Source organism: Rhodamnia argentea, chromosome 2 (genome assembly GCF_020921035.1).
Source record: "Rhodamnia argentea isolate NSW1041297 chromosome 2, ASM2092103v1, whole genome shotgun sequence".
NCBI classification, from domain to species: Eukaryota; Viridiplantae; Streptophyta; class Magnoliopsida; order Myrtales; family Myrtaceae; genus Rhodamnia; species Rhodamnia argentea.
The window spans coordinates 31220427-31247049 of record NC_063151.1 but is presented as its reverse complement, the minus strand read 5'-3'; the positions used below and the strand labels follow the sequence as shown (position 1 = coordinate 31247049).

Sequence of the window (26623 nt, the reverse complement as noted above, 5' to 3'; positions counted from 1 at the left end):
GATGAATGGTATGAAAACGAAGGCCACTGATCAGTCTTATCTACTCATTGACTAGCAGGTTCCTTAAGGGCAAGACAGCTGCTGGAAAATTGAGAAAGGTCTTTAACATGCTGACATCATCAGATAAAAGGCTTTTATTTCGTCAGGAAGACTATTCAAGTAGAACCATCTTAATCGTTCTCTTCGCATCGGGTTGCCTAAGTGGTTTCATTCAATTGATGGGTCCATGAGTCGAGTGATTAGAGACCTGAAATATATTACAGAGTCTACGCTTCCTGTGCCTAAAACTTCAAGGACGATCCATCCGACGTTTCAAAGGAGGCCCTGATGGAGCAATTGAAAAAGAGATCTCAGAGCTAGAGTTTGGCTATAAAGTGCGCTCCATGTGCCTAAACTTCAAAGTCACGCCCAAGGTTTCAAAGGAATGCCTCATTGGGCATTATAAAAGTCTATTGAGCTATGAGTTTGGCTATGAAGCAACACTTCAAAATTGTGAAGTTCAAGACGCACCCAAAAAGCCCGTTGCTTTCTTCACCAGCTCCAGGAGCCTGAAATCAATCTAGACATCTACTCAAACTTACGAAACCCAAGCAATTCGTCGAAGTTGACGCCGGCACACCTTTGCAATCAACCCTTCTCTTTATTTAGCTGTTGAAACTTGGAGTTATGATTTGTAACCCTCAAGATAAGGACGCCCGCTTTAAAACAAGTTTGGTCGAGTGAGCGAGACGGTCGTCTTTGTACTCGAGACGAATGTGACAACTCTTTGGAGGCAGTAAGTCCGGCCCAAGTCTAGAATCCATGGCCCTCGACAGATAAGAAAAAGTTAGGTGATTTTAGTAGGGTCATCGACCCTCTTGAGTCTTGACCCTGACTGACTATGTTATCATTCATAATGTTCCTGAATATGCGGTTCTTTTAACTGCATTTAATGGAAAGGATAAATGATGCAGATGGTCCATGAACTTTGACTAAATATTTAACGTGATTCATGAACTTTAAATTTGTTTAATATGATCACTTAACTTTAGCTCAATATGCAATAGCGTCTCTAAATTTTTAATTTGATGAATGTGATCCCTGGACTTTCGGTACAAGTTTCATTTAGACATTGGACTGTTTAAAAATATTCAATGTTGTCCCTATATTAATTAAAGTTTATGGACAATATTGAACATTTTCATACAAGATGTGTACTAGAAGTCCATGGACAACTTAAAAGCTCAAGGACAATATTATACATTTGATTAAAGTTCAAGAATCATGTAGAATAAATTTAAAGTTCACATATCACATTACGTATTGGGCTAAAGTTCATAAATCATATGTGTCATTGTCCCTAGTGAAAATAGTGAGGGTTGCGACTTAATTAAACTTCTTTACTTAATGTATTACCCTTAGTTATTTACCAAAAAGGGAGGAGGGGGGGGGGAACGCAGGCACACTACAATTATAAATTTTCTAATCGATTCTTGCGATATGCATTTTCAAATCTTGGTTGCAAATTCATTATTCTTCCTTTTATCAACAGAAGTGAGAAAATTACCCAATTGTTCATACACTTATAGTATGGATGTCAATTCTATCATAAACTTTCTAAAATTGCCAATTTAATCCAAAAATTTTGTGCCATCCATCCGGTCAATTTTTGTCAAAAAAATAAATCGACACGTTAATGATTTCCAGTGAAAATTGACCAGAATAATTACATTGAGATTTGTGTAAAAGTTTATGACTCCATTAATAAAATTAAAAACATCATGATCGAATCGACATCCATATAGAATTAATTGGATAACGGCCCTCGTTAGAAGTTAAACCAACGCGTTGTCCTATCTTTTTTTTAACCACAAAATTCACTGTACTCGATTCCACAAACGATAAAGGGTTGGAAATCTGGGGCAAGTTGAGAGATTTGAGACATGTTTATGGGTAAGAGGGGCGGAAAGTGAGACAACGTCCAAATTACAAATGAAATGGAGTAACTAGCTTTTTGCTCAATTCATTGGCAAGAACTTAAAGGATGGGCATGGGGGCGTTGTCAATTCCGAGGTATAGTCAGCGTCAACTCCACCCAAAACAAATTTCTCAATACGTAAAAAAGTATAGTACGGTTGACTACAGTTTGACGTAGTTGAACCCTAAAGCAAGATTTTTTATGTTTTTTCACGGCAAAAGCTTCATTAAGAAGAATAAGAAATGGGGAACGGTTGACTTCACCGCGACCGTCGGTGCAAGAGGCGTGCTAAGGATTGAAAGGAAAGGTATGACTTTTAATTGTGAAGAAGACGCGATTATTGACAAAAAGAGTTATAACGGCTCCTCATGAAAAGTGGCCAGGGTGAAAATAAGGCACATGTTCCCAACAGATTCGATGATTGATTGTCCATAAACAGCACCGCATGGCAGGTCATCCGACATATCTGTTCGAAACGACAGCTTACCTGGTTGTAACTTCCTCTTCTTTTGTCTTCATACTAGCAAAAGTTTCGCGATTTATCTAAAGCGAAATTCCAAAAAAGAAATTGAGTAGTCGTTGAACTCGCTTCGCTGTTGCTTTTGTGCATATTGTGGAGGTATATTTGCTCTAGCTTCGGGAGCAACAATAGTGGAGATAATACCTCAAGGATAGTCATCACGCGCCAATGCATCAAGAACTATAAAAACACTGCCTTCTCTTTCATCAGCAATCAAATTTTCCCAATACTAAGCTCCCTTTATGATTATAAGAAAAAAAGAAAATTCTAAATAAGAGTATGAAGTGTCTTTATTTTCTCAAATAACGACGTAAAATAGATATTATTTCAAATAAGGGCCTGAAATATCCTCATTATTTCAAAGATGGGCCTCACCAATGGTTTTTTCATCTTTTTAGATTTTAAGATTTTTTTCCTTTTCTTCTTTCTTTTTTCCTTTTTTTCTCTTCCCCCTCGCAGGTGGTCGTGGGCCGGCAAGGCGAGGGCTGCCCGTGCAAGGCCTCCCTCGATGTCCGTAGGAAAGGGTTGGCCTTGCCTATGGCCAGCAAGGCCACCTATCCCTCGCCGGTGGTTGGCCATTGACGAAAATGAAGGAAAAAAAAAGGAAAGGAAAGGTAAAAAAAAAAAAATATAAAATACGAAAATACTCTTTATCGAACTATTCTTTAAAATAATAAGGGCAATCTAAGCCTTTATTTTAGAAAATGAGGGCACTTGAGGCTCTCGTTTGGAACTTTTCCTAAGAAAAATCATATCGCATAAGTTAATCGAATTGAAACCTTCTATCCCTTTCAGGAATTTTTTTTTCGGCTATTTTTTAAACAATTGCGAAATAAGACCCGACGAATCGAATATTTGCACGAGCCTTTTTTCGGGTGAGAAGTAAATGCACGAACTTTGGCAGGTGAAGTGTTTTTTTTCCTCTGTGGGTGCTTTAATTCTAGAATATATTATCTTTTATGATGATGGAAAAGCATGGAAAGTTTTTTTTTTTATTACTTTTTTTTTTTTGCTAAAATGATGGAAATGGAAGTTATTTATTAAAATCATAGGCTGAAACAGGAAAATGAGAAGAGATGGAGAGATTATGGACGGTCGTTTTCTCGTGTTACGCAATACGTGAAAATAAAAGTGGGCCTCACACAGGGGAATCTTTTGTGGCATATTTCTTTTATATGCTTTTTGCCGCCCTTGGTTTTTTTTTTTTTTTTTTGTCGTTGTTAATGTTTTCTCGCAAAATCTAAATTATGTTTCCTTTATAATATAAATAAAATAAAATACCATGTCTAGTTTTACATCGGTTGAATCTTTAGTTTGTGGCTACACGGTTGATTCGGAAAAATTATCCAAAATGTCATAAAGTTACTGCACTTTGATCAATTCCGTCTTTCACTTTTTCATTTTGCTAGATGAGTCTCGAACTTTTTGACACTTTGTCAATTGAGTCCATCTGGTCAATTTTAGCTGGAAGCTATTGATGTGGGTGCCAAACTTTCTACGTAGCGCGGTCGACATTGATGAAGACATTTTTTTTTTTTGTGACTTTTAAACGGATCCGTGTTTTTTCCTTTATTTATTTCTTTTCCTTTTTCTTTATCAAGCCCGACCAAACCGGCTAACACTCCCCTAGACTTTGCAAGGGCCACGAAATCCTCGCCCGCGACCGGTGATGACTTCACGGCCCTCGCTTGTGACCGGCAATCCTCGCTGGGCTTGATAAAAAAAAGGAAAAAAAAATCACCCATTTCGGTGCCAACCGTTCTATGTGGCATCATCGGCATCTAAGTCGTCGATTTTCGGTCAAGATTGACCGAATGGACTCACTTGGCAAGATCTCAAGAGGTTCATCACACAACCGACAAAATTAAAAGGTTTAAGACTCAATTGGCTAAAGTGAATAAATTATATAATTTTCCAGTAATTTTCCCCGATTAATTCATGTACGATTTCTGAGAATAGAAAGAGATATGCGGGTCTATAAACAAAAGGAGATAGGAATAAATGTCCGAAGTCGAAGACCGAGAGCGACGATCTTAAGGACGGATTATCTACGAACTCATCCCGTATTGCAAACCGCAAAGAGGAGGATCAAAGGAGGCGGGATGGTATGGGGTCTTCCAACAATTCATTGATCTTGGGCCGGTTTCCACGTCTTTAGAGGCTCTCGTGTCACGTATCGATGGCTACTTCCCGTTCGCATTGATCAAGCAGCGAAGAGACGCCACCGGTCCACCAACTCGGAAGCAAACTCATAAACTTTGAAATGACAATGGGAGCTGTAGATGGAGATGGCATATGAAAGTTTCGACTAGAAAAAGCCTAACCCTTAAGCAATCACATGCAACCTCCTCGACCCATGTTACCTTTGGCTATCTATCTTCCAAAAAAGAAAAAAAGATACGGTCGGTCTCTTGTGATTCCCTTTTAGCTCCGCCTCGCCATTGCCACACGAAGTGGCGTGTCGACTAGATAGAAAATAAATGCCCGAGTTGATAGCGTGCCCAAATCGATCACCGATCGTGAGGTCGACAGTGACCGATCTAGACATTGGAATTAAACTTGTTCAACAAAAAAAAAAAAAACTAAAATTCGAGCCGTCTGCTACTCGATCAAAAGAGCACATAATTCTTGCAAAGTCTTCGTAAGCGAAGAAGCATAATTCGCGACCGGACATTATCGGTGACAATCTGGCCAATAAGAAGTAGGCACACACGTGGAAAAGAGCGACTTTGCAAAACAGGAACCCCCGATCCCATGTGCGCTCGCCCCACTACAAAGGCAGTGCACCCTCGGGTCAACGCCCCACCCTATACTCCTCCGCATTCAATCAGTCGCTTCATCCGGAACCTTAGGAAGTCATTATTTTCTTTAATTTTTTTTTTCCTGAAAAAGAAAACTAGTAAGTTATTAGCATCTCGATAAACGGAAAAGTGCCCCGTTACTTAACTACTCGGTAATAGAAACTATTAAAATTCGTAAATGCCCAAATATCCATATTGGCTATAATCTCTTCCATCTTCAAAACTTGTCGGCGTAAATCATCATGGATCCATTCAGGATTGAGTCAGGGTAAGACTAGTAAGTCCAAACTTCGAGGACGAAATATCTTTTAAAGAGGGTAAATTGTAATATATGAGCCATCAAGCTCATATTTTTAAGACCCGAGCCCAAGCTCAAGCCCAAGCCCAACCATCTCTTTTGCCTGAAATTTGTATACAGCTAATGAGCTTCTAAATTAGGTCATTTGATGATTTATAGAAAACTCTTATACCAATGAATGTCACACCTCGATTTCTCAAAGAATAGGGCAATGACACAGCTATCTTAAAAACGATCGCTTTTGTATTTTTTGAAATAATTAATCCATAAAATTATATTTTATTATCGATAATAATCCATATCTAAATATTTTCGTAAAAATATTCATCATCGTTCACTTTTGTAACCGATGTAAAAACTTATCTTAAAAAATATTTCGAAACATATTCGGAAAACAAGTCGAGTCTTTGACTAAATTTATTTATTAAGCAGGTATCGACGTCGAATTAGCATGCGACACGAGACGAGCCGTTGTCTCACGCAGAATCATGAAACTCTCACCATAATTTTTTTCCCTATTGAAGTGGGACCCGCAACATTAACCTTCGATTACAAAAGAGGCGAAGAGAGAGAGAGAGAGAGAGTGGGGCTTTACCTAGAATTACGAGAAAAAGCGAAGGCTAAGTGAAAGAGAGGGGAGGAGGAGGAGGAGGAGGAGGAGGAGGAAGAAGCATAGCTACGCCGAATCCATGGCGTGGGAGGGCGAGAGGAGAGAAGAAACGTTTAGAATTCAACGCAGCGCAGTAACAGAGACGCACGTCACATGGGACTAAGACCCTTCCCCCTACTGCCTCCAACCGTTGCGCACTCCCTCGCATTCTCCCTCCCCCTCTTTCCTCTGCGGTGCGCTTTTGATCGATTGAAGGGCGGCCGAGGAGGAATTCGATTAGGTTTTTCTTCTTCTTCCTCTTCTTCTTTTTGCCGGGCTCGAAGGAAGGGAGGAGATTGGGGGCGGTGATGATGGAGGACGGCGTGCTGTGCGAGTGGAGCGTGTTCAGATCTCTCCTCGCGATTGTCCAGTGGTGGGGCTTCAATGTCACCGTCATCATCATGAACAAGTGGATCTTCCAGGTTCCGATTCGCCGCAATTCCCCCGTTTCGCCGCTCGCGTTTGATTTTTCTTCGCCCTATCCTTTTCTTCTCCTCTTCTTTGTGCCCGCTGATTCGTCCGAGCCTGCTTTCGGCTTTGGCGTTGCGATTCTTCTCGAACTTGTCGTAGTATTCTGTGAAATCTAGCCATGCGATGAGTTCAATTTCTGTAGATTCCACTTGTTTTGAAACTCTTACCTCGATTCGTGATGTTTTTTTTTTTTTGTTTTTTACCTTGTTTTGGTTGGACCTTTTTTTATTATCGCGCTTCCCTGGTTAGCTGACAGAACTTCTGGTGGAGGCGTTGCTAACAAAACTGAGCTGATCGTTTTTTGGCTCGCTCTTATTTCTCTGTTCTTTTCTTTCTGTCTTCTTTTTAAAGTTTTATTACTTGGATCAGCGAAACTGTAATTTACAATACCTCCTTCTCCTTGTGATGATTGAAGACAGCACGAAGGATTTAAAGGTTTTAGAAATACACAATCTCCGCAATCCATCGCCGGATCCGGATTTCTATTTGAATATATGTTGCCTTTTGTCTTAGTCCCTATTTTTTCAAGTATAGACTGGTCTGCTGCATTGACAGATTGAGTCAAATTTACTCAGGAGACCCGCACAAACACACGAAAAATGACCCACCAATCGATCGCCCTGCGAATCATTTGGATCCTACCTTTCTCTGGAAGAGGTTCAGTTTAGCCTTGCATATCCTTTACAGCAGTCTAGGAGATTGCCGCATTGCTGACTTGCTCTTTTCTTTGGAAAATCTAAATGAACCCCATCAATTATTGTTTTCAGAAATCCTCAAACAGTCGATTCTGATTGCTTTCTTGTTTATTTGTGATGCGTTAGTTCATTGCGAGGCGATATTCTGTTGAATGGATGGGTTTTCCCTGTATATTGGACGTCCTTGCTCATCTCCGAGATTTCTTGAGAATATTTATCTTTTACTCCGCAGAAATTGGATTTCAAGTTCCCTCTGACTGTTTCGTGTGTACACTTCATATGCTCGGCTATTGGAGCTTACCTGGTTATAAAAGTGCTGAAGCTCAAGCCTTTGATAGTTGTTGACCCTGAAGATCGCTGGAGACGAATTTTTCCCATGTCCTTTGTGTTCTGCGTAAACATTGTCCTTGGGAATGTGAGTTTACGTTATATCCCAGTTTCTTTCATGCAGACAATAAAGTCATTCACTCCTGCAACAACAGGTTAGCGCAGAATATTTCTTTTGCGGAGTAAAATGCTTTTAATACCTGCATTTGATCATATGCTTCGTCCAGCAATAAGAAGATCCTGCTAACTATGGATCTGAACAGTTGTTTTGCAGTGGCTTGTGTGGAGAAAGTACTTTGACTGGCGTATTTGGGCTTCTTTGATACCAATCGTAGGGGGAATTCTCCTTACATCAGTTACAGAGCTTAGTTTCAACATGCTGGGGTTCTGTGCTGCCTTATTTGGTTGTCTTGCAACTTCCACAAAGACGATTCTCGCAGAATCCCTGTTGCATGGATACAAGTTTGACAGGTGCTTCACTGTTGCTGGTTTTTTTCCTGCCTCATTTCTTCTAATGTACCTTTATAATGATGTCTGTTTTAAGGATGTCATACACCTTTCACGCCAAGACATTACACTCCTTTTTTGTGTCATTGTTTTCGTCAGAGTATGTTGGATTAAATGGCAAAGGGAGTCTCAATGAAATGTGATATTACTTCTTGCTTAGATTATGTAACTGTTACAATGGAGGTTGTTCATTTGTCACATGAAAGTAAATAGCCGACGGAAAATGCCTGGTACAAAAGGAAATTTTTCTTTAGGGCGACTGGTTGTCTTAGAGTATAGCTGATAGAGACGATCTTTTCTTGGCTCTACCAGATCAATGCTAATGGAAGGAAATGCTAACAGATCAATGCTCATGACTGGATTGAATCCGCATGCACAAATGTTGATGGTTTAACTATGAGATTCCTTGGATAATGGTGGACATTTTAAGTTACACATGCCTGTCGAGTTCTCCACATGTTCATTGGATTGTGTTTACAGGGAACAGCATAGGCATTGAACTGCTTAAAGAATGTAAACATTGTACAATAGATCCATCTATGAGTAAGCTATTTCATGTCATCTGGTGGTACTTTTGCCTAGCTGTTGCTACTGATGCCATGTAAGTGTGCCTTGAGTTAAGCCTCCTAATAAAGCATCCGCATTCTACTTCAATAGTAAGAGACAAATATCAAGAAAAATGCTGCAAATTACTCATTTAGAATTACTTACTAGAAACACGAGGGTATTGAATGAGACTCCAGCATGGTTAGGCTAGCTTAATGCTTCATTCTCCAAATTCCTGAGTCTTGCAAACAAAGCAATTTAGCAGTCTATGATGAACAACTTTTTTTTCAGCTGAGCCTTTAACGACCTTTACTTGTCTTGTTTGGCGGTTGTTCTTCCTGCGTGGCTAAGAAACATGTTAAATTAGTATGTTTTCGTATTAGGACACCCAACTCAGCATGCGGAATGAAAGATGGGTTTAGTTCCCTTGTAAGAGATGAAATGTTGATTATTCTGTCCTTCTCTTCTCGCCCAAAATTAGTTGTACTGCTAATTTATGCTGATGACCTTGAATAGAGGCTTTTATGATGGATGTTTTTCTGCCTTAGTGGAAGAAATTTTACTGTTTGAAGAACCTCTGAAAGTAATTTGACATTTTCCTTTTATCCTCGTGTGAGATGTTTGTGCTTGGCTTATTTTGTAGTAGTTGGACTGATGCTAATTTACTTTTCTCGACTTATTGGTGCCTGTAGCATTAACACAGTATACTACATGGCACCTTTTGCAACCATGATCTTGGCTGTCCCGGCGATCCTTCTTGAAGGTCCTGGAGTTCTTCTCTGGCTTCAGACTCATACATCTATTGCCTCATCCCTCATCATTATTTTCAGTTCTGGAGTGTTGGCATTTTGCCTAAATTTCTCCATCTTTTACGTGATTCACTCAACAACTGCAGTAACATTTAATGTTGCCGGTAATCTCAAGGTAAATTTCTTAAAAACTGTATAATGCTCGATATCTACTATTCTATATTTGGAAGTTTTATTGCTATTGTCAATCCTTCATTCATGCTTCATAATTCTCTTATATGATGTGACAATTTCAGTTGACTTACTGGAATTACAGATGTGAATGAGAACTTTCAGTTTACAGTACCTGATGTTGCGCTTTTCATGTGACATTATCTTTTTTTAACCAGCTTTTCCTCATGTTTTTGTGCTGAAGTAATTCAAGTTACTTGTTATAATTCACTTAGGTTGCGGTCGCTGTCATGGTATCGTGGCTCATATTCCGGAATCCTATCGCGGCTATGAATGCTGTGGGGTGTGCAATAACGCTCTTGGGGTGCACTTTCTATGGTTACGTGCGGCACATGCTATCCCAACAGCCACCAGGGACTCCTCGGACTCCCCGTACCCCGCGAAATCGTATGGAGCTCCTACCCCTTGTAAATGATAAATTAGATGATAAAGTGTAATTGAGGCATTGTTGGTTCTAGGCAGTTGGAAAGGGTGCGATATTAGAGAGAAGAGAATGAACTAGAACAGAGAGAACTTCCTCCTTTTTTCATTTCGAGCTTTGATTAGTTTATTCCAACTTTTTTAATTACACGCCCTCTCTTAGCGGGCAAAATTATATGTTGTCGCTGCTGGTGTTTGTTCATGCTCTTTTCAGTGGTTGAGTTCTATTATACATCATTCCATTGCCTTTGGTTCATTTTGAATCTTCCTTTTTATTTTGTTGTAATTGCAAAATAAAGTGCTGACCGACTTCTTATAAGCTCGGTGATGTTGGATACTTCTGTAAAGAAGATTTAAAACTGGTTTTAGGGCAGAGTTTCAGTTGAGGCTGGCGGCCGAGCCGGAAGGAAATCATTCTGAAACTAGAGTTTCGTTTGGATGAATATTTGATCGCATTGTTTGTTGGGAGCAAGCATATATAGCCTCAGTAATTGATCCAATCAGCTCATCTCAAGTTAGATATTCTTTAGAAAAGGTAAAAGAAAATACGTACTGTTGAAGTCATATATTGGAAAAATCATCAAAAAAAGTCCTATACTTATTATTTTTTTTTTGTCGAAGTCCTATACTTCAGGAACGACGGCCGGCGTGTCTGCTTCTCTATCTCTCTCCTTCGTTGCTGGTTTTCTTTGAATCTCAAACAGGTGAATACGAAGAGACAGAGACTTGCAAGAGATCAGACTGGAGAGAGAGAGTGTGGACGACTATAGAGAGCGAGAAAGAGAAGCAAACATCAATGGTGGACCGTGGCCGGGGAGGGGGAGGGGAAAAAGAAAAAGGGAAAGGAAAAAATGAAAAGGAAAGCTGAAGCAGAAAGAGAAAATTGCAAAAAAGAGAACAAGACAAAAATTAGGCCTTTCTTTGAAATAAATAAGGTATTTCGAGTCCTTATTTAGAACAAAGCCCACTTCGGACCGTTATTCGAGAAAATCAAGGCACTTGAGGCCCTTAATTGGAAATTTTCCTTTTTTTTAATCGAGTCTTAAATCTTTTTGCATTTGTATAAATTCAATCCACTCGGCTAATTTTGACCGGCCAACGCTAACATGGACGCTAACGTGATTAATTTTTAAATAATTTTTTAATTTTTTTTCTTCTCCTTCGTTCTCCCGCCGATTCTCGAATTAGCGACCAGGGCTAGGCTAGGCTCGCCATTGCTGGGCTAGGCCAAGCTCACCCAATGGCTGCAAGGTCGGCCTCATTAGAGGCCCATGAGCGCCTTTGAGAATGAGAAGAAAAGAAAAAGGCAAAAAAATAAATTAAAATAAATTATTAAAATTTAAAAAATTGCCATGTCAACGTTGACTGGCCAAAGTTGGCCTGATGCACTAAACTAGCATAAACAAAAAAAAACTTTAACACTCAATTGATAAGAAAAAATTGAAACCTAATTGACACAATTTATAACAAATTTAGGACTCTTTTGCTAATTTTTCCTCGTACGTTAATTTGCACTGCCACTTTTATTCCCAAATAATTATTCTTTTCAGCAGTTATTGACAAAGTTAGGGCGCGCATGGTAACACTTTTGCTTTAGAAATTAACTTCTGGTTAGAAGTTAATTTTTCTACTTCTCTTAAGAAGCGGAAGTCGATTTTTCTACTTATACTTCAGAAGTTATTTTTTATCAGAAAAATTTGTTGGGTAACGGTTGAAAATTTCTACTTCTGAACATTATTAACACAAAATATTCTATAAAAAATTATTATCGGTAGCCGAAAAATTTCTAGTTCATTTTTTAATTTTTTAAATTTCTTTAAAAATAATTTTATTATTAAAATATTATTTAAAATTTTAAAATAAATTTTTATTATTTATTTTTTACACCGATGGCTGAAGATGGCGACTCGGCGGCGGCGGCGGCTGGCGCGGTGATCGATGGTTGGCGGTAGGGGGCGGCGGTGGTCACGACCAACGAAGATCGGTAGTTGGCAGTGATCGCGGCTTGCGAAAGTTGGCAATTGGCGGTGGTCGGCGATTAGCAATAGCCGGCAGAGGTTGGCTACCGGGGACGGTCGGCGGGTGGTGGTCGACGAAGGTTTGCAATGAGTGGGGGCAGGCAATGGTCGATGGTTGGTGGTGGTCATGGATGGCAACCGGTGGAGGTCGGCGATGATCGATGGCGGAGGAGGTTGGCGGAGGTGGGTATGATCGAAAAGAGGGTGAAGGCGTAATAAAAAAAGGGTGAGGTGATAAGTACTTATTGAATTGGAGAAGTTATTTTTTTTAACTTTTCAAATTGAGAAAAAAACAACTTCAGAAGTAAAAATTCACTTCAAAAGTGAAAATTTCTTTCGTAAGTAAATTTTTTAACAAAATGGATTTTTGCTTTGAAAATTACATTACCGAATGGATTTCTGCTCTAGAAACATTTTTGAAGTAAAAATTCACTTCTAAAAATGTTATCATACGCACCATTAGTGTTTGCTACTTCTTGCATGATAATTTCTGTCATACGAAGCCTCGAGTTAATGTAAGGCTTCTCGTTACATGAACGTCTGCCTAGCGTTGACGGGTCAACTCGAACTATACCGATGACCAGTCTCGGAATATTGGCTTGGTTTGAGCGTGATCAGTAGCTTGACTAGAGTTTTGGGCTGGAAATAAAGCGGAGCCAGATCCAACCTATTCTAGACAACAGAAGGATCATAAAGAGCCAGCTAATTGGATTAATTTGCACAACAAAATTAAACAAAGAAGAAGGGTAGCAATGCCTAGACAAAGAGAGGGACTAAAAGAGCTCTCTTCCAATAAAACCCAAGTTACTACTTCAAAGATCCTCAGCTAAGTAAAGAAGGGAATTTAAAGCCTAATTCTCAACTATCAACAATGCGTTAGTTGCCCCAACACGATATTATACAACACAGTACAAATTGAGAGGACTCCGTTATACAGTATGTCGGGTCAGTCATTGCCTTCATCTTTCTTCCAGAACGGCAATCGATGCATTTGTGAGAGTACAGAATCCATGACCTTACCACCGGCCGTCTTCTTCGGTGTTGTCGTTTCCCTTTTACACGTTTGATCTCCCGAATCTTGCCAGAACTTGATGATGTGAAGGCTTTCCTCTTCTGTTGACCTCTGAACGACTATCCTAGAGGCATAGCCTCTCGCTTTCATTTGGCGGCATATCTGCAACGGATTGTTGGTGGTGAGAGTGACCATATACAACCAACCTCTACCTGACAAAAGTTTATCCACGACGGGCAATATTCTGTCGATAACAGTTCGGCCATCAACACCCCCTGCCCACGCGGAGGTAATGCCGTCCCGCCCAACTTCGTCTTCAGGAGTTGGAACATAAGGTGGGTTCACAACAATTACATCGACCAAACCGGCCAGACGGGTGTCTAATCCTGATGCAAGATCAGTGGCTATCACATCAGCATGAACATTGTGTGCTTGCAATGTTTCACGGGTAACTCTCACTGCATCATGGTTGATATCCGTGGCAATATAGTGTACTCCAGGCACTTCTCCAAGCATAAGTGCCAGAGAAGTAATAACATATCCACTACCGCACCCAAGTTCAAGGCAGAGAGTTGGTTTGTGCTCCAACAGATTAGTGCGGTCAGCTAGCAAGGCATCAACTAAAGCAAATGAATCGTCGCATGGCTCGTAAACTTCAGGGTGAGAGCTCACCTTGTGGATTTGGGCAACTCTGCAAGACATTTTTGCAGATGCCTACAACAACAGCGGTTCAGAAGGGGCTCTGAAAGAGAATAAACGTGAAATTAACAGCAGACATTTAGTTCAGGCATTCAGCTTGGTTAAGGAAAAGCTACAGCATAAACAAAAACTAGAGAATCCATCGAGCCCGCATCGACCATATGTATCACATTGAAATTTACCCTGGCGATCTTTTCAAAGAGAGTTTTCGTCGGCTTCAGGTCTAAATTGCTGAACACATGCCTGACAGAGGAAATACTTTTGCACGGAAAAGGTAACAGACGACTAGCTATCGTGCTACAACCAGGCCAACCATAAATCAGAACGAGAAAAGAATAAAAACCCCAATGTTCCTCAAAAGCACAGAAACCACAACCAGCCGCTATGACTTCTTAAAGGGAGGCCCATGTAAACTCAAGATACTCAAAAACCAAGGCAGTCTAGAACTGGAAATTTGCTTCTCCATATAGGATCGGTCGAAATCACATACCCCCATTGTCAACCCTTTTGCAGGGCTTGCCCCCACGAACTCTTCAAAGACAAGTTTTTAAGATATCGCTACAGTGGTTCCGAATTCCGTACTTGATCTCGATTCAAACAGCTCAGCAGAGATGGTGAAAAAGGCACGCAAAGGGCAACAACCCAGGCACAGATTCTGTGTAAACTTCGAGGAGAGATCAAGACAGCGACCCATTCATACAGACGACAGAAAATTACTAAGCTCGCAAAGGGAAACTGATTGGTTTAAATCGACGCAAACACGAGCTTCCGCTAGTGATTCATTACAAGCAACCCCCCAGACGCTGACTCAAAACATTCTACCGTACTTACCTATACGGATTCCGCGAATGCTCGGGCTCGAATACGCTCTAAATCGCAGCTCAGCCCAGAAATTTTCCAACTTTTTCAAGAATATTAAAACGCGCGAGTTAAATCGAAAAAGAAAGCCTTCGAACCCAGAAAAAAAAAAAAGGAAATCGAAAAAGAAGATGGGAACCTGAAACGCTAGTTAGTGAGAGAGTCCAACCTGTGAGCGCGATCAGAGAGAGATGACTCCTGCTGTCATCTGCCGTCATCGGCCGTCTCCAACCAGGTCGGCGACGCCCCACAGAGACAGCTTGACCATCCGATCAGTTCATCGCCCTAAACTGTTCCGCTTTCCTTTTCTTTGCTTGTTCGGAACTGTTCAACTAGAGACGCCCCCGATTAAAAAAAATAAAAATTGAGACACCCTTCTGTGTTTTTTTTTTTTTTTTCGTGGTTTGTTATTCCTCGATTCCGAAAATAGTGACAATTCTATGATTCCTTGTTGGATTTGTGGGACCGGTCTCAGAGATTGTATGGACCGTTAGATTAATTCGGATGAGAAAAAGGACCGTCGGATCCACCTTAAGAAAGGAACGGTCATCTAGAAAACAGATTTCAGGTCATAATTTATGGATGTTCGAGGAGAGTTACGGACGCAGAGGTAAACAAAGATTTCCCTCCATCTCTTACTAGAGGAACTTTAATCTACTCGATCTATTGATTAATAGGTTACACGACATCACCCACAATTCATTTTCTATTGTGTCTGCTCGTAAACCTGTCTATGTTAATAGCCCAACAAATCAAAAGAATGAAGGGGTGATATTTCCTTGGGAAAAAGAGAATGAAGGAAAATATGACTCAAAAGACCTATCATTATGTTTCAGCCTTCCTTTGAAGGTCTCAGAACTTACATGAAGAATGAGTTTATAAGTATCACACAGTCCATCCTACAAATTGTGCAGGCTACAGATTCTTATTCTTCTCGGGCACAATCTTAATATCATCTCACGGCCCCTCCAGTAATAAATACAAGCAGTCGAGGCAGAGCCATTGTGCCCGCTTCTGTTCTGTTCTTGTAGCCAATCAGGAAATTGCCATTTCCTGTTTGATCAAGGTCCAGAAGTTTTTGTCCTAAAGCACACTTCCCGACATATTTTAGGCGAAGCAGTTTGTGCATCCTGATCAGAACCCAGGTCTGTACCAAGATTTATTCTCACCAGGACTTTTGATGCAAATGACCCAATGCCGCTAAGTGCTACTTTGTAATACAAACTAGTGCACCTCAGAGATGCCACCCGAGCCAGCACATATATCGATCGATATGAGGAGGGAAAGTTTCTCCGGTCATTTTCGCCTTCAGTTGAATGGGGCAAATAATTTACCTAAAACCATTATCCATTACTTGGGCTGTATTGTTTCCAAAAGAGTTGCATCTCTGCAACAAGGAAATGTGTTCAGGAGATAACATGAGTGCACCATTGCTCAAGTAGTGGCGGGAAGCCCTCCCCCTGCAAAATAACAAGATTTTTACTTAAGACATCATAGTGAAGGAACTGCTGAGCTATAAAACTTAGAATGCAGGCTTACAGGAATGCAAATTCAACACTGAAAGATGTACCTTCGCCTCTTCTTGTTGATGCATCCGGACAAACGAGCTGTTTCTGCTTTTGAAATTTTTCCTAGAGACGAAAGATAGTCATAGAAAGCATTATCTCTCAAATACAAGTACAGTTTTGACGGACCCACAGACTCTATTACGTCAAAGAGGGATGTCCTTGTTTTCCTGCAACAAAGAAAAAGAAAGAGAGTCAAGTTGGGCAAGGACTTAAACAAGTCTTGCACCAAATGTCTAATGATCAGATATTGCATGGAGTTTACTTAATCAAGTGCCTGGACATTCTGATAGGAAAATGATGCTTGTGAACATGACTTGATCAAGAATTGATCAACACGTCATGAATGTAAAATCAATTTTGGATACGATATAGAAGTGAGACCTCATATTTTGAAGCTGCAATAGACCAATATGCAATTTTTTTACCAACCTATTTCAAATGGTTTGGACATTCATCATGTGAATCATTCATCTGAGTCATCTCATTCCACTTAACAGAGAGAAAAATCCCATCAAGACAGATTTAAAATACAGAATCACTTTCTACCAAGATTGTCATCATACCAATTATGGTTCACACCACCCAAAGTCTACTTAATTTTCAGCTCACTCTCAATTTGTGATGCTTATTGATTTGATGTTAAGAGGAAAAGGGGAAAGCTAAAAGAAGACTGTCGTTGTGCTAAGATGTATGTCAGAAGGGGAAATAAGTTAAATAATGAGGGATTAATCTAACTTAAAAGCAATTAAAAGGGGAAATTAAGGTCTTGTAGTAAAATGTTCATGCAGTGTCAACTCACTCATGTTCTATTTGTCAGAGCATCATACATAAGACGAAAGCATGAGTAATAGAGGGTCAGAGCTCCACACCTTCTGGACACATCAATATCTGGAGTATCCATGACAGCATCTGAAATCTTACTTCCTCCCATATCCTGGATAATAAGCTTAGCCACTGCCATCCTGTTACTCGTCAAAGCTAACATTTCATACGCCAAATCCACTCCATTCTGGCACATGTTTTCAGACCCAACAGTAGGTATATCTTTAGCAAAAGAGCACAATCCATGCTGGACAAATGTGGATGTCATCTGCCATTGCTCATTGTATCGACTAAAAGATTCAGGTTCCTCGGCAATAACCATTGTTGGATCTACATAATCCTGCGAAATTACTTATCAGGGAAATGAAGTGAAAATGCACAGTTACATAGAGAATTGTGAAGTTCAGTTGACAGTTTAAAATAAAACTTACGTCTATCACTGATTGGCAATTATTACGTAACAAATCAGCTTCTGAAATTAGATTGCTTATTCTGCTGGCAATTTGTACCATTTGAAAAGCATCTTTCTCATGCTTGGTAACACGATTTTTTAATTGCTCACGAAGCCTTTTCCATGATTCTCGAACTGAATTAGACACTATCCTAAACCCAGCCTGATATCTGTGGCTTTCATTAAAGTCCACACGGCTGCACTCATCCATTAGCTGGTATCCTTTATCGACAGCTTCCACATTACCCAACTGAGAATCTTCACCAACACCATGTGAAGAGTCTTCCATCATATCACATCTGTTGGCCAACATATCTGAAAGTCTCCGTAACCTGGACAATGGCTTTACACAGAATCCATTCTTAACTGGAGACACGACAGATGCCAACCCATTGTCGAAATAAGGCTCCCCCATTTCACCACCACGACAAGAATAAGTCCTGGATGACAGCTCTATTCCATCATCTATTTCTGTCTCAGGAACAAATGATGATTCGGGAACACATGACTCATCCAGTGATTTGCATGGGTCAGTCATCTGTAAATTAATGCCCATGATTGAACGAGGCAAAAGGCAGTTTTCCGCTTCTCCTCCTCCACATGGACATTGTTCTTCACCAAGTGGGGCAAAGCAATTATGTATTTCTCTCTCTTGAGCGGGAGCCCCACTGTTCACCATGGGAGATTCCTCATGCATTGGCCTGACATATCCATGATTAAAAGTTTCATCTTCAGAATCTGAAGACAGAACAATATCAAGTTTATTCCGGCCTTTTCGTTGGGAGCATGCAACAGGAGTTCCTGGGTTGGCAGAAGGCTCACCAAAAGTAGCGAAATGAATAGTCAAGTCCTCGTCATCATACATAGAACAGTTTCTCCTTAACATGGCTTCCTTCTTGGCTTGCAAATCTATTTCATTCTGATCCATTCTCTGAGGACACTGAACTTCCTTGTCCTCGAGATGTTCATCAATCGTCCCCAATAGGAAAGAATTGTCTTGCATTGGAGTCAATGAATTGCTGATTTCCTTCTCAATTAGTTCACACAATTCAGAGGGAAAATCCCAAGGCATTAATTTTGGTAGTATCTTATGGCCAGACTCGAGATCAAACAATACTGGACCATATGCTCCACGGACATCACCACCTGGAAATCGTATCTTATGTTAGATTGGTATAAATATCGGTAACTGGTTGTAGATTTAGCTAGACAATTTGGACTCCATTTGATGCAACATCTTAAATTCTATCGTCCCCAGTGCCATCATACTCGAAACTGGTGTTAAATAATTATAAACCTAATACTTCCTTTAATAAACAGCCACCATCTCCACCAACAACAACAACAACAATAATAAGGCCATCGACAAGCAGAAATACGACAACAATCCCGTCACATGCCATTCCTCACTCGACTACTCAAACTTCAAAAGTTAACTGGCCTATGAATGTACAAACCCGACATGCCCTTGATCTTCATGCATGGGTTGTCTCCTTCCATCTCAAAATAAGAAGCTGCCCATGAACCAAATTGTTATGAAGAGCATCCATCTATTAATCACCATATATTCAAATTCAAGCCCAGGCGTAGGCTTAAGTGTCTTAGTTACATTTTTCTGAACCAAATGATAGACATTCAACTTATTGAGTTTATGCGCCTTGCTATTATAAAGCATCCAAAATGCAAAGGCGGCTAGATTTGTCCAGGAACTGACCTTTTCGATCTTCGTTACCCTGGCACCAGAATTGGAGATTCATAATGGTTTTCCGAATATCTCCCTCACAGCATCCAACAAACTTTTGCACTAAATGAGGCTGGATTCTCATTTTCTCCACACCACAAACCTAAAAGAAAAGGTACAAGTTTCACTTGGTAATAGAATCTAATAAGGTGTAATCAAGAAAGAGCAAAGGGAGGGGTACCATATGCACATGGCAAAGCAATTCCAACACAGAAGGTGCAGTGAAACATGTCTCCAGCCTTTCCATATTATCAGGCAGGAGAAGATTGCAGCCTAGGATAAAGCACAAAATTCAAGTCAATAAACTGATGCAAATTAATACTTGCCAAGTAGGAACAGAATTTTCACCAAACAGCCATATTTCTTACTACTACTGGTCAGAATTAAAGGACCCTTTGCCGTCTCCGCAATATGTTGTATAGCAGCTATAAAACCACGATCATCCAGAAAAGTGATATCAACATCCTCAAAAAGAATAAGAGGTTTAACTTCTGCTTGATGACAAGAGGCCCCATTCGCCCTGGCTGTCAATTTCACAGCTCCAGCAGAATATGGATTTTCCTCATCTGATAGTTGTATCGATTCAATCAACTCTGTCTTACCCTCACCCTCTGCTTTACCACTGTCTGCTGCTGAACAAAGTTCACTCTTGGTTTGAATATCCACTTGATTTTCTGTTGACCTAAAAACACATACTCTGTTACCCATAAAAAAAAATCCTATCATGCAATCATTATGCAATCACCATGAAAAGCAAAGGCATCATATTACTTAAAAAACATCTTTCAAGGAGAAGATACTTTAAGAGACTATTAAGTAGCAATTTAAAATGAATGAAGATCTCAAAGCTGATCAGCGACGATATTATAAATCCCTGACACTAACTAAGCCAATAATTTCACTCTAGTGTTGTGTAGGGCAGAGGGGAAGATGCTTTCAGTTCTCTATTTCTACCCAAGCAGTCTGTAGCAATCATGTGAATGATGTATAGCAACAGGGATTGAAACTCCGAAAAAAAGCTCAGCAGTATTGCAATGACTGCAGAAAATAAATTCACGAACCATTTCAGCAAGTGGGACTCTAAGGCTTCTCCAAACTTTTGCTTCATCAGAGCTCCATTTCGACACTCTGATGCATTGACCTGGAAAGGTAAGGAACCCGTGTTCAATAGAAATAAAAAAATATATATGCCACAGAGTAACAAAGTCTGCAAAACAATTCAATTAACTGAAGAAAAGTAATGACCACCTGTAGAGTGGGATTTATACAACATTCCTTTGTACTCAGACTAATACTAAGACAAAATTGGAGATATAAATCGCGAGGGGGAAGTGGAGACTCAAATATTGTACTAATAGATAATGACAGGATCTAAAATAACTGATGCAAGCCCCTTGGATATGCAGCTAAGGAAGAACAAGAGACTAACGAAAAACTTAAGGTTTCTGCATAAAATCTGCATTCAACAATCAGTACTTATGAGCGAGTCTGCATCTGAAACGAGAAGCATTGATTTAGAGCATAGGGGTAATTGAAACCATAGTTCGCTGACTTTTCAACTAACAGACATCACTAGAATAAAATGTTCCTTCCTGCTTTAATTGTTCATCTCCTCTGTTCACTCTTATCCAATAATATTATATTGAAAACAAAAGATGCCAATTCTCTTGATGAATGGAGCCAAGAATATGCTGACCAAATGATTTCAGAGATTTTTTTTTTTCCCTAAATCCAACATACTCACCAGTACATCATTTCAGAAGGGGATTAAGTTGGCAATGGCATTACCCATATTAGCAGTATATCATTGCAAAATGAAACGAGTCAGGAACAGTATAACTGCAAATTTTACAGAAGCTATCATTGACTATAGAAGCAAAAAGTTCCTGCATTTTCCAATGATATATTCGTGCTTAAGGTTTTGATAGCCTTCTCAGTTTCTCCCTATTTACCCAACTGTGATGTATATTAATCATGCATAAAATTGCTGTAGGTCCAGGGAAGTTCGATTTTGCAAATGACAAAAAACACCACATTCGCCAGTAATTGTAGTCTATTCAATCAGCCTTCATTTCCCAATATTTCAAACAACTAGATCAAAAGCATTCATGAGGACAACAGGCTTTGTAACTTGTAAGTAAGCAGCACCTCCATTACTTCAAACCCTTGCTCTTCTGCACAAGCATAGATCGCAGCAGACTTCCCACACTGCACAGGCAGGACAACTAATCAAACACCTCCAATAAACTTAATAACTTTGATTGGACAAATGATGCACAGATAAACTAATTGCCTGACAGAAATAAATGAAGCACAGCTATAACATTTGACCAGGCTAAGTGAAATTACTAAAGGATCAAGCAAGGAGGAGAAGAAACTCTGCAAAGAAGGAGACAAAATATTTAAGAGCCAAGCAGAGAATAAAAAGGCAGTTGTTTGTGAAAACAAGAGAAATAAGGACTAGATTTAACCAATTATCATGCGTCAAAAAACTGAAGCAACAGTAAAAGCAAATATCAGAGATACAACTCATTAGCTGATCCTCGAATACCTTCGTTTTGATAAAATGAGGTTCTATGATTGTAAATATGTTCATCATATTTAGCCATAAACATCTATCAGGATTTCTTTTATCTCTTCAAGGATATTGCAAATATGGTATTTAGATATGATTCAGCCTGTTTCCTTAATATGAGGCATGCATAATTTGCAAGTTTGTGGCAAGTAGCCCGTTCTTTTTGAGAAAGAAGAGAAAACTGGTCAGTCGTAATTTTTCAAGAGAAATCTAGCAGGCCTTATGATTGGAATCATACCACTGAATTTGTACAACCAGAAAGAAAGATTCAGCCAGAGTTTGCTGGTGACTTCAGTGAAACAATAAACTTACAAAGCTCCATAATATACATTATCCCACGTCCTTGCAATAAAAAAAAAAAAAATTCAACTAAGGCTCTTTGTATGCCAGACCAGCTGAGAGTATTCCTCATTTCAGTGAGTTGTCAGAATATCTTCTACTGATTCTGCAGTAAAACTAGGGCATTGATTATGAAAAGGAATTAGAATATTAGCTGTGCAGAAAACTAAAACTATTGTTTCCATGGGAAATGAAGCATCAACTTGACAGCTCTTGAAAATGATCCACAAGTTAGATCCAAACTGTTTCTAGAACTATTTCATGTAGAAAGAAACCAGACAAGTATGAGATCAGACAATGCCTAAAATGATTAGTGAAGTGTACCATGAATTTATTAAGGAAAAGCAGACAGATGGAGCATATTCAATTACAAAAGCACGAAATCATTTACATCTAGGAACCTAGACAATCAACAAGGAGAGCAGTAGAACTAGAATATGTCTTCCCTACCCCAACGGGTCCAGTAACCAAGAGAACATTTTTCAACCTCGCATGCCTCTCCTTGCGTTCTGACTCAGAGTCACTTTGGTCAAGGACATAATAATCATATTGCAAGCTAGACTCCTCAACCCCATCCAGGTTTTTGATATTTTTATAATCTGCTTGGTGCCAAAGGCGTAGCCATTCGGTCAGAAACTTGACAGCTTCACTGTTACCACAAACCTGAAACAGCAGAATTTGAGAGGAAAATCCATTGACTGAGAATGTAGCAGTATTTGAGGAAGAACTATACAATGTCAAAGAAAGTAAGGAAATATAGTTATCAAACCTCCATGGAGTTTTTTGGCTGGTACTTATTCGTCCATAATGTATTTGGAGGCTCATCACGAGAACTATCATTGGTTGATGGCGTCCTGTAAATGCAACAATTAAGGAAAGGAATAAAATTTGTGATTTTAAAGCTCCTAGATGAAGTTAATCAAACGCAACTGAAAGCATCAAGAAGCAACATTTTCAATTGCCTCACTAATGGAAATGGAACATTGTGCTATCACAGGCCTCATTGTTGCATGATATGTTATATTTAGCAAATTCTATTCGGCAGCATCTACAACCAGAACTAGTCCACCATTACACAATCCTCCGCAACAAGTTGATCGACCTAAGAGGTTTATAGACTATATATAGTTCATGGAGTTGGGCTTTCAGAAAAATCCTGACCTTTCCTCGTGATGCTGCTCAGGATCTGACTTTCCTAAACATGCGCTACACTCTGATAGGGAACCAACTTCATTGATCTCATGGTCCTGCCACATTAATATTTTTAGGCAGTTAACTACAGTGCATGTATTAGGCAAGACAGAAGATACAACACAGTAAAAGTGGACAGTTATCATGATTTAAAATTCAATTGATACCAATAAGGAAGAAGAACGGATATGAGCTTACCAGTGTGCTGCCCTTAAAATGACAGCAAATTAACTTCTCGTCACAGATATCAGCCTCGTGTGTAGCTGCTGGTTCATGATTCAGTTGTTGATTGCGGCTTTGCCTCCATGACACCTCCTTCTTTACAGGTGATTTGTTGTAGGCATGGTGGGGGACGCAATGAAATTTATCAAAAGTTAAGGAACATGCTGCGCCTTCAAAAAAAGAAGATGTGCTTTCGAGACAGGAATGTGTGCCCGAGAAAGTTTCCTCATTGAATATCCAACTTCTCCAATCAAGAGAGGTTCCTCCATCATCCTGTACAAGATGGGTTAAGTTCCGCCCCAGTTGAGCAGTAAAAAGGTTGAGATGCAGTTCGGAGCTTCTCTGTATAAGCTTATACGACAATGTGCTTAAGCTGCCAAAGAGTAAACAAGGTAAGCAATACCTCAGTCTTTTCAAATACGTGGATAGGACACAGGGTGATGCTTTGGCTCTTTCTGTCACTGGAACAAGGGTTTCCTTCAATTTCAGTAGCCTCCTGACATTTCTTGTCTGACCTCCATGATGAGAAAAAGGGATGAATTTGTCTTCCAGCAAACATTCGCGAATTCTCCTAATTATGGACCAAAACATCAAAGACTTTATGTCTTATGTCCAACATTTATTACAAGACTGCGAATTCTCTCCAAAATTGAAACTAAAGCAACAACTCTGAGAATTCTAGGCTGCATGATATGATCCAGCTAGCAATTATTGTTCAGCCTAGTTCGATAAATTCATAAAGGCAAACATATTGTCGTAAGCATCGCAAAATCTGGATTGAATGCAATGACAAATCGAAGGAAGTCAGAATAACTAACCTCAGCTCTGAGTTTTGCCTCCATCCGCAGATTGGGGATAGGTGGAGACCCAACTTCATTCTCTACCAGCTTGATTGATTTTGGCGTTGAGCAGACTCCCTTCATGCCATTGGTCGTTCCATTCTTCTTTGGTGTACTGTTCAGCTGTCGCTTGTCCTTCTGACATGGTCCCAAGAATATTATAAGAGGATGTTTCAAGCATATACCAGCACTGCATAATTGGTACATGATTTATGAACCTTTCAGAACTACTTAAGAATGTCACGCTTTTGTCCATCCATTCATGCATGAATGTACAGTGCTTCTTAACACGTAAGAGAGAATTCTAATTTCCACAAATACTAAGCTGACCTTTATACTAAACATCTGCAAGAAAGAAAACCGCGAACGTGGCAACGGCCACTTAAGTTCTTAAGCTTTGCAAATTCTGCCAGAAAACAAGCTAAGCTGATGTCAGGCATTTTTTCTGCCTATCATCCTTATATAACTAGTCCGCAATTCGGAATTCAATCCGACCAAACACGTCAACCAAATAATCTAAACTGGTCTCCTACACATACTGCACTTGGACGAGCTATACCTTGGCAGAAGAATTTCGTTTCGGAGTCGCCACCTTTCCTCTCCGCTTCCTCCTCTTCTTTTGGCTCCCACAGGCCTCGTCGTCTTCGTCACCCTCGCCTTCGCTGCAATTCTGCTCATTGTTCTGAACGCCAACTGCCTCGATGTCCTGCGCTTTGGGGGAGAACAGCGTGGACTGGACCAACCTCCGGCGAACGCCTCTGCGCTCGCCGGCCTCAGGAGCCGGCGGGGATTCCTGCGAGAGCGATTGGTCCATCGGATCTAAATTAGGGTTTGGTGGAGAATTGGGGATTTCCGGAAGTGACTGAGCTCAAATTGACTGCGATCTAGAGCGAGATGCCTTCCCGCCTTGTTAGGGAGTTTCCTCTTCTTCTCCTTTTTATCCCTTACCTCAACCTTTTTCCGTAAAATAATTTACTGGTTAACGTCCTTAAATTTACTGATTTTGTCATAAAAGATAGAAAAAAATAATAATATCCTTCCATGATACCGGTAGAACCGGTGGCCGGCGACCTTGATTTCAGCGTTTCCCGCGCTGAATTTTCGCGTGCAACGGCGAACAACGTCACGAGCACTTGTAGTCTCCCGCCAAATTTCCTCGTCTAATATCTCTTTTCTTCATTGCTACATTTTTGAGAAATAATTATATAACTATTCTTAATCTACTGTGACATTAACGTTCTGTGCAAAACAATAATAACCATAATAATCAAAAACTATTGCGAGTTTACTTTTTTAAAAAATTATGACTCACGATATGATGTTGCTTTCACGTTAACCCATAGATTATTATACTAGAGCGATACAGTATATTTTGGTATTTGAATTGAAGAAAGAAAGAAAGCAGTAAAATGATTGTCCCAATATTTACCGTATAATTCACACCTCAGTCATGTTGAGGTAAAATCGAGCAATAATAGTGTTTGGTGGCTAAAGTGATGCAACCTCGAGACAAACTAAACTTAGATGATCATGGAACAGGGAATCATAGGCATTTTTCCTTGTTATCTAGAGTTTTAGGTGATTCTTTGAATGGTTCTATTTTTCCCAATGCCAGATTATTCATTTTTAATTCAAATTTACGGCTTCTTCAAGTTTGCAAATTACATATATTGATGTTGTTCTTTCACGAGACAATTTCTCTCTTTTGATAAGTCGGCAAAATTGAGACAATTCACTTTGCTTCCTCTGCCTTCGAGGCCTATTTGTGAAATTTACTCGTGTTGCGAACACATTCCAACTGGAGTTGCTTTAAATCACACTTCGACTACATAAGTTGATATTGAAAGGGGAAAACTATTCTTACGATGATTGAGGGTTCAAAACTCCTATCTACGCTCCATGATTTAAATGGGGGGCCACGATGGTGAGTTGCTAGGCCAGTCCCCCTCTAGGTATAGTCATTGGTTGGCCCTTGAATCGACATACGGGCAAAGCCCGGTGGATCTTGGACTATAAAAAAAAAACTATTCTTACGATGATTTATATATATCGGGTGGCGACAAAATCGACAATAACGGTTTTGTTGACGGTGTGATCAAGGCACCTCAGGCGAAAGC

General features: G+C 39.9%; 3 protein-coding genes across 12 annotated transcripts; 1 reads left to right on the top strand and 2 right to left on the bottom strand.

The window, feature by feature from the left end:
- Positions 1 to 6135: 6135 nt before the first annotated feature.
- Positions 6136 to 10392, top strand: LOC115734813 (UDP-galactose transporter 1). The gene is made up of 5 exons (XM_048274703.1): positions 6136 to 6647; positions 7624 to 7873; positions 7982 to 8189; positions 9464 to 9695; positions 9967 to 10392. The coding sequence occupies exons 1-5, from the start codon at positions 6534 to 6536 to the stop codon at positions 10186 to 10188; spliced, it is 1026 nt and encodes a 341-aa protein (XP_048130660.1). The 5' UTR covers positions 6136 to 6533; the 3' UTR covers positions 10189 to 10392.
- Positions 10393 to 12877: 2485 nt separating this feature from the next.
- Positions 12878 to 14979, bottom strand: LOC115734834 (methyltransferase N6AMT1). Of its 6 annotated transcripts, none has more exons than XM_030665792.2 (2): positions 14928 to 14979; positions 12878 to 13943 (listed from the first exon to the last, which is right to left on the bottom strand). In XM_030665792.2, exon 2 carries the CDS (start codon positions 13901 to 13903, stop codon positions 13136 to 13138), a length of 768 nt encoding a protein of 255 aa, XP_030521652.1. In that variant the 5' UTR covers positions 13904 to 13943; positions 14928 to 14979; the 3' UTR covers positions 12878 to 13135. The 6 variants fall into 6 exon arrangements, with proteins under 6 accessions (XP_030521652.1, XP_030521670.1, XP_030521660.1 ...); XM_030665810.2 differs by having other exon boundaries at positions 12878 to 13915; positions 14928 to 14972; XM_030665800.2 differs by lacking the exon at positions 14928 to 14979 and adding an exon at positions 14898 to 14914.
- A 1057-nt stretch (positions 14980 to 16036) lies between these two features.
- LOC115734760 lies at positions 16037 to 25427 on the bottom strand. Of its 5 annotated transcripts, XM_048275227.1 has the most exons (17): positions 25066 to 25427; positions 24486 to 24644; positions 24071 to 24238; positions 23644 to 23940; positions 23416 to 23501; positions 23024 to 23108; positions 22705 to 22917; positions 21489 to 21548; positions 20402 to 20481; positions 19709 to 20022; positions 19522 to 19613; positions 19314 to 19443; positions 18422 to 18745; positions 17580 to 18337; positions 17196 to 17488; positions 16329 to 16493; positions 16037 to 16218 (listed from the first exon to the last, which is right to left on the bottom strand). In XM_048275227.1, the coding sequence occupies exons 1-17, from the start codon at positions 25318 to 25320 to the stop codon at positions 16089 to 16091; spliced, it is 3609 nt and encodes a 1202-aa protein (XP_048131184.1). In that variant the 5' UTR covers positions 25321 to 25427; the 3' UTR covers positions 16037 to 16088. The 5 variants fall into 5 exon arrangements, with proteins under 5 accessions (XP_048131184.1, XP_030521544.1, XP_048131186.1 ...); XM_030665684.2 differs by having other exon boundaries at positions 17580 to 18745; XM_048275229.1 differs by having other exon boundaries at positions 17580 to 18745; positions 25040 to 25195.
- Between the last annotated feature and the right edge of the window lie 1196 nt (positions 25428 to 26623).